The 12,940-nt window shown below is 46.0% G+C and overlaps 2 protein-coding genes across 2 annotated transcripts; one reads left to right on the plus strand and one right to left on the minus strand.

The window, feature by feature from the left end:
• The first annotated feature begins 3,624 nt into the window (after positions 1 to 3,624).
• On the plus strand, positions 3,625 to 5,305 carry LOC123096119 (presenilin-like protein At2g29900). Its single transcript, XM_044517740.1, has one exon. It carries the CDS (start codon positions 3,696 to 3,698, stop codon positions 5,103 to 5,105), a length of 1,410 nt encoding a protein of 469 aa, XP_044373675.1. The 5' UTR covers positions 3,625 to 3,695; the 3' UTR covers positions 5,106 to 5,305.
• Positions 5,306 to 5,963: 658 nt separating this feature from the next.
• LOC123099574 (uncharacterized) lies at positions 5,964 to 8,262 on the minus strand. The gene is made up of 2 exons (XM_044521707.1): positions 8,083 to 8,262; positions 5,964 to 7,548 (listed from the first exon to the last, which is right to left on the minus strand). Exon 2 carries the CDS (start codon positions 7,544 to 7,546, stop codon positions 6,578 to 6,580), a length of 969 nt encoding a protein of 322 aa, XP_044377642.1. The 5' UTR covers positions 7,547 to 7,548; positions 8,083 to 8,262; the 3' UTR covers positions 5,964 to 6,577.
• Positions 8,263 to 12,940: the final 4,678 nt, after the last annotated feature.

Raw genomic sequence — 12,940 nt, forward strand, 5'->3', positions numbered from 1 at the left:
CCCTCGCCGGCAAGGGCTAGGATCCACCACGCCTCCATGGCCCTAAGACCATAGGAGACGAGGTAGATGCTCACAGGTGGAGAACCTCCTAATTTTGAGAATTTTTGTGACCATTGTCACTCATTAGCGTCTTTCCAGTGGTGGTCGTGTTGTTTTTACGAATAAAATTCTTGTTCTTTTTCTGGTGGTGTATCTAGTCAGAGAGGTTTGTGCCTTCGCAGAGCTGATTATTCAGATCGAATGAATTTATGTTATTGTGTCATATTGCTTTTGTTGATTTGATTCTTTGTAGAGTCGAAATCTTTTCTTGACACAATGGTAAAGATCATGTGGTTCGATGACCTGCACTTCTTTTCTTGATCATCTTCAGTCCAAGTCCGTTCATTGGTCATGGCTTGCTATCTTCTTAGTTGTGTGATTCAAAGGTCTTCTAGAAACCTTTTCTTGAAGGTGGAAGAGTGGCAATGCCGTTCATTATTATAAAAAGTTTTAAATATTTCAATATAGATTGAAATGAGTGGACATACACACTAAAATGCGCCTATATTTGTTTTAGAATTTATTTTTATAAAACAGCTTATAATAATGAACAGAGGTAGTAGTTTCTTTACCAATATCTTGGCACTATTTTGTCTTGCAAAGAGTAAAATCACGGAGAAGATGTCACTGAGCAATTTCAGGCGGGGTGAAAATTAAGACTAACACAATTATTAAAGTAAAAAAGTTTAGTTTTTTTGGCTTTGTGGACGCCTTCCGCCTGCAACCCTATATTTCAATATGGTAGAGTTTTTTTTTGTTTTTGTTTTTTTTTTGCGATGGACAGTATGGTAGAAGTTGCTTTGTAGTTTCTTGGAACTTAAATTCGAAGTATTGATTATATAGTGATTGCGAGTATGAACAAAGTTATATACATAAAAACTTGGTTAAACCTACATAGACTATTTTAAAACAAACAATGACTTCCTCTCGTTTTCTCTCCTAATTCTAGGCGGATAGGGCAAATTCTTCCCTGCAGACTTCACCGACGAGCATGTGGATTCACCTCCCCTTTGCCTACCGCTTTGGCGGCCAGTGGTGGAAAGGTGAATCCTAGTGCCTCCATTTCTGGTCGGTTGTTTAGGTTACGGTTTTTTAGTCCTCGCAGGTGCGGTGCTCGGGCGGATTACGACGCTTCTTCTTCAGGTTTGTCTTCCGGGCTTTGATCCTTCTCGAGTTCGTCTGTTTGAACGTAGTCGATGGAGCTCTGGCGTAGATTTCTGTCGTCTCCGTGGGGGCGATGAGGTTAGGATTTCTCGTCATGTGGCAAGATTTAGTGTCAGATGCTTTAGATCTATGCAAGGTTTCAATGGCGACTACTCCGGCTCCAAGGCACTGGTTCTTAGGGGCACGTGCACGAAGACTTCCAGACTATCACCAAAAAAGGTCAAGCCGGCTCCGGTAGGGGAGCGACGACAGCAGCGCGTCGACGGCTCGTTCTGGCAGCAGTAGCGATCGTTCGGTGGTCTTATAATAATGACGTACTTTTTATTATTTTTGAAATGCTTTGTAGTACTCCCTTTGTTTTTATTTAGTCTGCATATAAATTTGACTGAAGTCAAATGTGAAGTTTGACCAAGTTTAGAGAAAATAATATAAATATTTACCATAACAAATATATATGATGTGAAAATGTATTCAATAGTGAATCTAATAATACTAATTTGTTATTGTATATGTTAATATTTTTGTCTCTAAACTTTGTCAAAGTTTACAAAATATGACTTGATCAAATCTAATACGCGGACTAAATAAAAACGGACACGTCTAGCCAGCGCTCAGCCGCTCGTGATGGTTAACAAGTGGCCGGCCATTTTAGGATATTTCTTGTCCCTCCTCTTAATTACGAAAAATTACTCCTCTAATCTCTTTTTCCATGGCGTATTAAATGCCAGTACAGCCATATCCTTCGTGGCATGCATTTTGCTATCTTGTGCATTTAATTTATGGTTTCAAAATTTTAGAAAAGGCATAACTTTCAATCCGCGCGTCAGAATTACGATCCGTTTTCACCGTTGAAACCCTTGCGACGTGCTCTTCGAAACAAGATCCTGTATGGGTATGTTTCGATGAATTTTTTTGTGTGCAACTTAATCCCTATTTGATGCAACTGTCTAGGAGTCAATGTGCAACTACATGACTGTCGATGTGCAACTTTTTCCTACTAGTGAACGTTCACTTTTCACTCACACGAATAGATATAAACCCATTTAATTCGAGTTTTCATTTTTCTAAAAAGTTATAACTTAAGTCGAACATCGGAGCTAAGATCCGCTTTCACCATTGAACCCTGCGCGGCATGCTCTTCGACTAGATCCCGCATGAGTATGTTTCGACAGATTTTATTGTATGCAATTTAATCCCCGTTAGGTGCAACTACCTAGTAGTAAATGTGCAACTATCTCAGAGTTGATGTGTAACTTTTTCCCTAGCCATGGACGTGTAGTTTCACTGATGGCACGTCCACCCGAACCAACCCCCTAACAGTGAGACGTGCAACTTCGTCAGTTCCTCAGGCCAACTGCTTAGTAGCTAATGTACAACTTCCCCCAACCTACCCCCTAATAGTGGATGTGCAACTTCAGATGCTTCCTCGACCAACTGTCTAATAGTGATGTGCAATTTTTCCCCCTACCCTGTGGAAGTCTAATTTTCCCAGCTAGTACCCTGTCCAAACCACCCCTGCTAGTGAGATGGGCCACTTTAGCGCCCCGTTTCTATGCATCTTTTCAGTACCGCTTGGATGTCCAGTTTTCACCATCCAACTATTCCTGCCGGTGAGATGTGCGACTTCGTCTGTTGCCCCGACCAACTGCCTAGCAGACTATGTGCAACTCCACATGTTACCCCTGTCAACTCAAACTACACAAGGAGTTGCACATCGATAACTAGAAAGTTGGCTGGAAGAATAGACTAAGTTGCACATATTGCTGGTAAGATGGGTGGGACAGGGCGTGCATGAAAAATTACATAGCCACAAGTAGTGAAGAGATGCACATCGATTACAAGGTAGTTGGCAGGGCCAGCATACTACTTGCACATCAAAAAAGGTTGGTTGCCACGGTTGCTAGGTTACAACCTCATAGGAAGTTGGATCACGTAGCTCAAAAAATTGGTTTTGAAAAAAAATGCACCAAGCAGTACTAAAGTTGCACATTGTACTAACAGAGTTGCACCATATAGCATTACAGTTGGCATAAAAAAATCATTGAAATATACCCATGCGGGATCTAGTTTCAAAGATATCGTCGTAAGGATTTCAAAGATGAAAACGGATCTGAATTCGAACATAAGGTTCAAAAGATATGACTTAAAAAAATGAAAACCCGAATAAATACAAGCAGATATGTTTTTTCTAAAGCAATGTGACCAGTGTGAACGCATAATAAAGATAATTATACGAATAAAAAGAGAGGGAGTACTTATGATGAACTTTATAGTAGACCTGATCCTTTCCAAAAGAAGACCTGAAAGGACAACTGAAATAAAATCCAAAATTTAGTATCTTTCGCATCGAGTCTGGACTTGTAGGGAGGCGAGGAGACCCTGGTAGGACCCACGGCGCAGTGAGACAAAACTCCCGAAAGGCCTCCTCCTATTACAGCAATCGAACACCACGGCCCAAACGATCCCCATCTCCGCCGCGAGACCGAGAAGATATGGCGGACGAGGGCCCAGCCCCAGCCCCCGCGGCGGCCGCCGCCGTCCCCGTCGGCGGGGCATCTGCCACCATACTCGACACTCTCGGAGAGGATATCACCCGCATCGTCGGCCCGGTCTCCGCCTGCATGCTCATCGTCGTCCTCCTCGTCTCCCTGCTCTCCTCCCCCTCGTCCCCATCCCCGCTCGTCGCCCCCATCGCCGCCGCCGGAGCCGGCGGCGCCGGCGGGGGCGGGGGCGGGGGCGACGACCTCGCCAGCGCCCTCGTCACCGCCGTCGTCTTCGTCGTCTTCGTCACGGCCGCCACCTTCCTCATGGCGCTGCTCTTCTACTTCCGCTGCACCCCCTGCCTCCGCGCCTACCTCGGCCTCTCCGCGATCTGGATCCTCCTCCTCCTCGGCGGCCAGATGTGCCTCCTCCTCCTCTCCCGCCTCCGCCTCCCGCTCGACGTCGTCTCCTGCGCGCTGCTCCTCCCCAACGCGGCCGCGGCGCTCGCCGTCGCCGCGATCTCGCCGGCCTCCGTCCCCATCGCGCTCCACCAGGCCGCGCTCCTCGCCATCGCCGTCCTCACCGCCTTCTGGTTCACGCTGCTCCCCGAGTGGACCACCTGGGCGCTGCTCGTGGCCATGGCCGTCTACGACCTCGGCGCCGTCCTCATCCCCGGTGGCCCTTTAAGAGTTCTTCTTGAGCTGGCCATTGAGAGGAACGAGGAGATACCGGCGCTGGTCTACGAGGCAAGGCCGGTGGATCCCAGGCACGGCCAGAATTGGCGGCTTTGGAGGGAAAGGGCGCGGCAACCCGGCGGGGATTTGGACCCCAGCTCCACAGTTGAGGTGATTGGTGAGGTGCTGGGGAGAAATCCTCTTCTCAATTCAGCTGGCAATTCACCCAATTCGACGACCCAAGCCGGGGAGCAGACGAACTTGACTGGTGCTGTTAGTAATTCAAGGCTCAGGGAGTCACCGGTGCCAGATTTGAGCTCTGGTTCTGCCAATGCACAAGCCAGAGAGGCGCTTGCATTGCCGGAGACTAGACTGCATATTGCTGAACTGAGGGTACCGTTGATCCAGCCACAGCCAGATAGAACCAGTGACGATGACGACGACGACGACGATGAAGATGGCATTGGGTTGGGCTCATCAGGGGCAATCAAGCTTGGGCTGGGGGACTTCATATTCTACAGCGTGCTCGTCGGGAGGGCGGCTATGTATGACTACATGACAGTCTACGCGTGCTACCTTGCCATAATTGCGGGGCTCGGCATCACCCTGCTACTGCTGGCATTCTACCGCAAGGCGTTGCCCGCGCTACCGGTGTCCATCACCCTCGGCGTTCTGTTTTACGTTCTCACAAGAACATTGCTCGAGTCATTTGTTATGCAGTGCTCCACAAACTTTCTGATGTTTTAGCATCCATGTTTGTATGTCATTATAGTTCACATTCAAGGCCTTCTCCAGTTGGTTAGGTTGTATTTTGGGAACTGTTCATCCTGGTCACGCCATGTTTGTGAAACTGTTAATCTGATGGCGTACACGACATGTTGATATATGTACCGGCTCTTTGCCATTACTGTCAAAAAATTTATGGTATGGATACTTGATTTCTGGAAGAAGGTACTTTTGTTTTGAGCCTGCTATTGCACAATCTGCAGTCTTGTTTGCTTGCTATGATTTTTCTCATATCATATGGTATGCTATAAATTTTGAGCCTGGAAAAACACATCAGACCACAATAGAGAAAAATTAATCTAAAAATTCCTTGGATTTTGAGGTTCATTTGCCCTTTCCAAGGCACCACGCTGAGTCCGCCAACAGGGAAGAACTTGTAAGATGATATTCTGTTGCTCAAGTATTTTGTTCACCTTAACTTCCATGTTACCGTTTTCTTCAGGATTTCCATGCAAGTCCCACAGAACCCTAACCTTTGGAGCACTTGTAAAACAAAGCCATACATTTTGGAAAATGTTTCGCACAACCACAACTACTGGAGCAACTGAATCAAGGGCTAACACCTAATGACCTCTAGAGTTGAAGAAATAGGAGCCTTCATCAGAAAAAGAAAAATCAAGGGCTTAGGCAGGCCACTTTGAAACATGAGACCGCTATCACGCTGAGACGATATCAGAAAGCGTTATCTGCATGATTCAGTGAGCATATTTCTTCATCAGAAAGGTGCTGCTGGATACAAGGAACATACTACAAATCGTTTCAACAGAAAGGTGCTGCCTGGTATGAAGAGCACAGACTACAAATCATTGATTGCATGAACTGGTTTTATCCGCAACAATCCATGCATGAGATTTCTGTAATTTGGTTTCTGTCATGTGGAAAGTATCAGTCTGGAATGAAGAAAGCACACAAGAAAGATCAAAACACATTCTGAATGCCAGGAAACTGAAGCATTGAATCTTCACAGCCACATATGATACTACATACTGATCAAAGCTAGAGCTGAGCGATAAGCTGTTTTGAAACATGATCAGGCGAACCAATTTGGAAGCCAAAGCAAAGCTGAGCCAAAACTAAACTAGGAAATTACAATGAGCTGAACAATTTGGAGATCATAACAGTTGCCACAGACTCTCGGAGGCAAAAATAAAAATAAAATTGAATTGCTGCAACCTGGACGACGCTGCTCTCTACTTACTAGGGAATAACCAATCTAGAACTAATGCCCTGATTGTTAATGGGTACATTTCAATGTTTGGGAACCAAAAAAGGCAGTGCAACATGTAAGACCACTGCCAAATCCAAAAGACAGAGTTGTCCAGAACGATTGTACAGACTACAGAGATCATTCCTGGTATCATACTCTTTGGCTATCGACTGCTAGCAAAAAATGTGGATTAGCTACAAGATCTATGAAGAAACTGTAACCAATTTCAGATAACACCCAGCACTCGTTCATCCCAAAGGCTGCTTGCGACCAACAGCGGATTCGGTTCAGGCTTTGGTATTGTGCTGCTGCAGTTCCATATGCTGGGAGCTGGTGGGCTGAGAGAGAGCGACCGGCGATCCGGTGGAAGCAGCTCTTCACACGGTTGAGTTGTTGCAACTCTACCATGATCAGCAAAACTGTGACGCTTTCTGTGGCCTCCCAATCCCTGACCAGACGTGAAGACCTGTCCACAAAGCTTGCAGTCATAGCTAGCTGTTGCCTTCAACACCTTTGAAAGGCTGACAAACTTCCCTTCCTCATAAGAGCTAGAAGGCTCTGGCTCCATCAACTCATTATCTCCAACCGGGCCATGATGATCAGGAGAACTCAGCCCCGTCTCTGTCACGAGCGTGTCGAACGCCAATGCCACGTTGGCGTCCATCTCACCGCCTTCGCCGCAGTCAACAGAAGCTGAGCACATGCCATTATCTCCTGAAAGCGTCACAAGAATCCGTGCGGCATCGGCCTCCTCTATTCCATATGACTTCATCACTGGGGAAGGAACAGTGTCCATAACCATCCTCCTCGACCTCTTCCTCTTCATCACTGGAGCAGCAGACAGAGGAGCATTGTGATCACCATCACCTACCGATGCCATCTTCCTGCGGCGCTTGTGCATCCTCATGTGCATCGACAGGGCATCAGGGGAGGCAAAAGACCTGAAGCATAACTGGCATTCAGTCTTGGGGAACAACGCCCACCGATCGTCGTCGCTGGAAGAAGAATCTAACAGCCACGACGTCTTGGGGCACCTCTCCCGGAGGCCGTATCTCTCGCCGGCGATTCTCGGGGTGCCGCTCGGCTGTTTCTTGCGCCGGCTCCTGTGGACCGCCATGTGGCCTCCGAGTGAGGCCCCGGAAGGGAAGCTCCTCTTGCACTGCTTGCACCAGTGCTTCCTCCCCCTCGGCGGCATGTCTGGACACATGGCAGCAGTGGTTTAGTACTAAGGATTGACAGAAAAAGATGACAGCAACAACAAATCGAATGGTGCCCAGCAATTCGTAAATACGGCTTGTAAAAGGGGGTTCTTTTATGGCGGCGGAAACAGAAGTTGGGAGTTGGGAAAAACCCTCTCCTTTCCATCTTGAAATTCGATCTTATCTTGCGGAGTGGGCAGAACAGATTGCCAGAAACCCTGGTTCCTCTGTTCCGCTGAGAACTGAAAAAAAAAATGTTCGGATTCTTGAGGGGAGACGATAATTAACTTGCCAGTTGCCACGCGTGGGAAAAATCAAGAACGCCAAATGGAGGGGTTTGGGAGGGGTGGAGAGTCGAATCATTCGTGAGGGCCTAAGAATTCAAACTTGATCCGAGAAGGCGGCTAGGGTTCCGCCAGATTCTTGACGGAAGCAGGCAACTTTTACACGGGGCGAACGAATCAAGAACTCAAAAATCTACCAACTGATTCAAAACAAAAGGAAGAAAAAAGAAAGAAAGAAAGAAACCCACCTCTGGTATCCTGGATTCCAGGTTCTTGGGCGGTGGGGGAGGAAGAGGGAGGTTCTTGCTTGGCACGTTGGTGGGGGGAAAGGGGGGGCAGCTTGCTGTCTGTGCGTGTAATGCGCCGCGGCGGTGTTCTTCCTGACGATTGCCGGTTTTGGGAGGGAGGAGAGGCGTGGGCCGAGGAGCCTGCCGCCGGGGGCCTACGCTTTATTTGCTTGTTTTGTTTGGGATGGGTGGGAGGAGAGTTAAATTCACCCGCGGTCACTGTATTTGATCACAAAGTTCACTTTGGTCATTGGATTACCGAATACCCAGATTACGGTGCTTATCATTACATTTGTTAACAGCGCAGGTCACCGCGTACGCTGCGTCGCCGTATTTGTCCCACGTGGCGTACTGTTTGACTCTTTGACCTGCCACGCAAGCGAGGCGGGGGTTCTTTTGCACTGGCGAGTTGATTTGGGGGGCTATTTTGCAAATTTCGCGTTGTACTAAAACCCCCTCCCCCACCGTCCTCCAAATGCCTAGCCATTTTCCTCTTTCGCCGTCGGCCACCAAATCCCTAGCCGGCGTCGTCTTGTCGTCACCCACTCCCCGCCCAGCACCGCTCACCGCCGGCGTCGCCGCTTCTGCAACGAGTTGTTCTTCCCCTGAAGCATGTCTGCATCGAGCTCCTGCCGCTCTTCTCGCCGCGGCGGCGGTCCATTCATCCCCCTCATCTACTGCCCGTGGGGGTGTAGTTCCATGGTGAAGAAGCATGTTTCCGGCACTGAGGATCACCCTGGATGGGTTTACTACCGCTGCCCCGGCCATGGTGTAAGTTCTCTGACATTTGGTCTTGGAAAGCATTGATTTTGCCACATTTGGTCTCTGTTTTTGGCACATTTGGTCTTTGATTTTGCATTCGTTGAGACAGAATGGATGCAATTTCTGGCATTGGGAGAGGGAGTATGTTGCTTACTTGGTGGAGAAGATGTTTCTCACTGGAGATAATGCTGTGGATGCAATTGGGTGGTCTGAAGACAGGAGAGAAGAGCTGGAGCGGCGCAATGAACAGAGAAGAGCTAGAGGGATGGTGGCAGTAGGATTCAGGGGTTCATGTTGTGAGGAGAGGAGGAGTGAATCTTTGTTGTAGGTTGGCAGGCAGATTGTTCTTCTGTTGAAGATAGCTGTGGCAGTAGGTGTGCTTGTGTGTGTGCTGTGTGTGATGCTGCTGATGAAGTGATGCAAGAGTTGTGTGTGATGCTGCTGAGGAGAGGAGGAGTGAACTATGTGTGTGATGATGTTGAAGATAGCTTTGGCAGTAGGTGTGCTTGTGTGTGTGCTGTGTGTGACCTGTTGAATTGTTGGTAGTATGAAGATGCTAGTAAGCTAGTAATGTAATGGAAGTATGTTGTTGATCAATCTATGTTGCATATTATGTCTTCCTGTTGGCCAATATATATGATCACAGTTGGGTTGTTTGCATTACTATATTGTGATCTGACATAATGATAAGTGGTAAGTGACAAATCAGAAAATGTTGGCAAAATGATAAGCATGTCAAAGATGATCATCACAAGATATGTAACAAAGATGATCACCAGGTTCAAGAAATATATATGACAAGCAACATATATAGCAAGCACAACATAGCACCAGGTTAAATAAGATAGTAAAGATCCACCAAAAGCACATGTCTAACAAGCTTAACAGTAAGGTTAAGTTCAGCAGAAGAACTTGACACAGACCAAATTTAAGTTTAACATGACAAGAAACACCAAAATGCTGGATTAGTTCACCAGAAGAACTTGATACAGACCAAATTTTCTACTTCCTAGGCTCTCTCAGTTCATCAAACATGCTGACCTTCCTGGTTTTCTTGCTTGTAAAGCCACCTCCCATGTCATGTGCACTTGTAGAGGCCCTCTTCAGCCTGGACCTGTTGTGCTGATCTTCCTTTCTTTTGGCAGCAAGCTCAGAAGCTTTTCTCTTCCTTGCCTCCTCTCTAGCAGCTGCCAGCTCTGCTGTTTTCTTCTCTCTTTGTTATAGGACAATTGCTCTATTTGCTTCAGCTATTTCCTTCTTCTTTGCAACATTAGCAGCTCTTTTCTGTTGTGTTTCATGCTTCTTTGCTTCTCTTTCTATTGCTTTCTTCTTTGCAGCCAGGTCTCTCTTCTCTTGTGCCTCAGCAGCTCTCTTCTCTGCTGCAGCATTTAGTGCCTCCAGTGCAGCATCTCTCTTCTCTGCCATTTCTCTGTCTTTCTCCATCTTCATCTGCCTGAGCTTCATGGCTTGACTACCATCCCTGCTAGCAGTTGTAGTAACATGTGGCATGCTACTGCTCTGAGCTCTTGCTGAGCTAATGAAGCTTGATTCAGGCATGGGTTGCTGAGAAAGTCCAGGTCTCCTAGATGATTGTTTCTCCCTTCTCATCTGTTGTACCATTGTGTCACCAAACACTTCCTGAAAAGATGAAAGTAACATCATTAGAACACTTCACAAGTCATAAATTGTTGTCAATGTGAATATGTAAAGCTTGACAATGATTAAGGAAGACAAACCTGAGTTATTACTGGTTCCTCTTCACTTTCTTCACTGCCTGAATCAACTTCAACTTGATGCACATTCTGTTGTTCATCATCTGATGAGTCAACAGGAATAGGAGGAATAGGTTGTGGTTGTGGCACATGCCTCACAGGTGGCAAACCAGCTTTCCTCTTGTTGCAACCTGCTCTGTTGTGACCCTCCTCTTGGCAATGAGAGCAAGTGATGACCACACCATGCCTTGTGAGCTTTTTGCTTCCTCTCTTGTCCTTGGCTTCATGTGGTTGTTTCCTTCTATTCTTCTGATGCCTTCCCTTTTTGTCATTCTTCTTGGGTGGGGGTTTGATCACTGGACCATGCATCTTTTCCCACTCTCTCTCATCTCTGTCTGGCATGATGATAGGCTGGTAGGCTTTCAGAAATGAGGCAATGTTGTAGCATTTGTCAACTAGGTCCTCAGGCTCAATTCTCTCATCTTTGCAGCAAACAACAGAATGATGGCATGGTATGCCATTGAGGTCCCACCTTTTGCAAGTACAACTTAAAGCTTTTATGTCCACTATGTAAGATCTCTCTTTGTTATCAACCTACACAGATGACATAGGGCACTTAATCAATGCAAGAAAACAGGATGAATATGCAAAATGCTAAGTCAGGCTAGATTACCTGGAATATTCCATCCCCTGCATTTGATGCATGACATGTAGCTGACAAATCATCATTCTTCTCAAGTCTTTTCTTAATTTTGGGGCAAACAGTGCCATCCCATGTTTCTGCTTCCTCTCTCTTGTTGTAGAACCTTGTCATCAACTGCTTTTTTATTGTCATGATCAATGACAATATGGGGAGCTCTCTGGCCTCAAGAATGTACCTACAGCCAACAGTTGGTTCATGTCAGAAGATTATTGTGATGGAGAACTACCTGTTGAATGCTTCATGTGATGAAAAACACAAACAATGATGCAACTTACTTGTTAAACACTTCACATGCATTATTGAGAAGAATATCACACTTGGGGAACTCTTGTTGATATGCCCTAACCCAAGTGTTGGGGTCCATCCCTGACAGCCATTTCCATGCTTCAAAGTTTATCACTTTAAGCTCTTCCATGTTCTGTTCAAAATCAGAAGGAGTTGTGCTCCTAGCACATTTCCACAGCTGGTTCTTGAGCACTTCACCCCTAAACTGCTGTTGGTAGTTTTGCCACAAGTGCCTGACACAGAACCTGTGCTCTGCATGTGGAAAGTAATCTCTGACAGCTTTGATCAAACCCTAAAAGAAATGTGAAAGACAATGTCAGCATCATGACATATCAATTGTGGAAGCAGAAACTTTGAAGAATGGAAATGAAAGACCAAGTTATGAAAGTACCTTCTGCTTGTCAGACATAATAGTCCACAGATCAGTTTCAGTAATGGCTAGGTCTTGTTTCGGAGAGGATAAGAACCACCTCCAGGTGTCAGTGTTCTCAATGTCAACAATAGCACAAGCAATTGGATAGATGCAATCATTTGGATCTAGTCCAACTGCAGTGAGAAGAACACCTCCATATCTGGTCTTCAAATGGCATCCATCTAGGCAGATTACTGGCCTACAAGACTGCATAAACCCTCTCTTGCATGGCTCCAAAGAGAAATAGCAGTGTAGGAAAGTACCATCTGTATCTGCTGCTAAATAAAATCTGCTCCCTGGATTTGACCTTCTCCATTCATTTGCATAGTCCCAAAGCTTATTGTACTGTTTCTCCTCATCTCCATGGACAATATTAAGAGCCAACCTTTTTGCTCTCCTAAGCTTACTCCTTGTAGGCTTCATATTCCATTGTTCCTGCACCACCCTAGAGAAGTTCTTCATGCTCATGTTTTCATCTGCCCTAAATGAGTCCAAATACTTCTCTGCCATGTATGGAGCTGTGAAGCTTTTCACTTGCCATTTCTTGGTGCATGTGTGTTTGTCCACAAGCTTCTTAACCATTGTAACACCCTGAGAATCATGCTACAGTAACCCCCTGTGATTAAGCTAATCATGTTGCTAAACAGGGCTTGATCACATTTGAATCACCTTCCTTTCAAACTCCTAGCTCAAACTTCAAATATAATTAAAGTGAAAAATAAAAGTTTTCCAAAATTCAAACAAAAATGTTCAGTGGGTGCTAAATAATACACTGGTAATTATGGTGGAGAAAACTCCTTTTTATAAAATGCCTAAATACTTTAAATGAAATAAAACAGAAAAGGAAATAAACAAATAAAAAGAAAACAGAAAACAGAAACAGTCAGAGAAAAAAAAAGGGGAGCAGGCCTTCCCCCCCACTGGACCCGTGGCCCATCTGCACCG

Source organism: Triticum aestivum, chromosome 4D, assembly GCF_018294505.1.
Source record: "Triticum aestivum cultivar Chinese Spring chromosome 4D, IWGSC CS RefSeq v2.1, whole genome shotgun sequence".
Lineage (NCBI taxonomy): Eukaryota > Viridiplantae > Streptophyta > Magnoliopsida > Poales > Poaceae > Triticum > Triticum aestivum.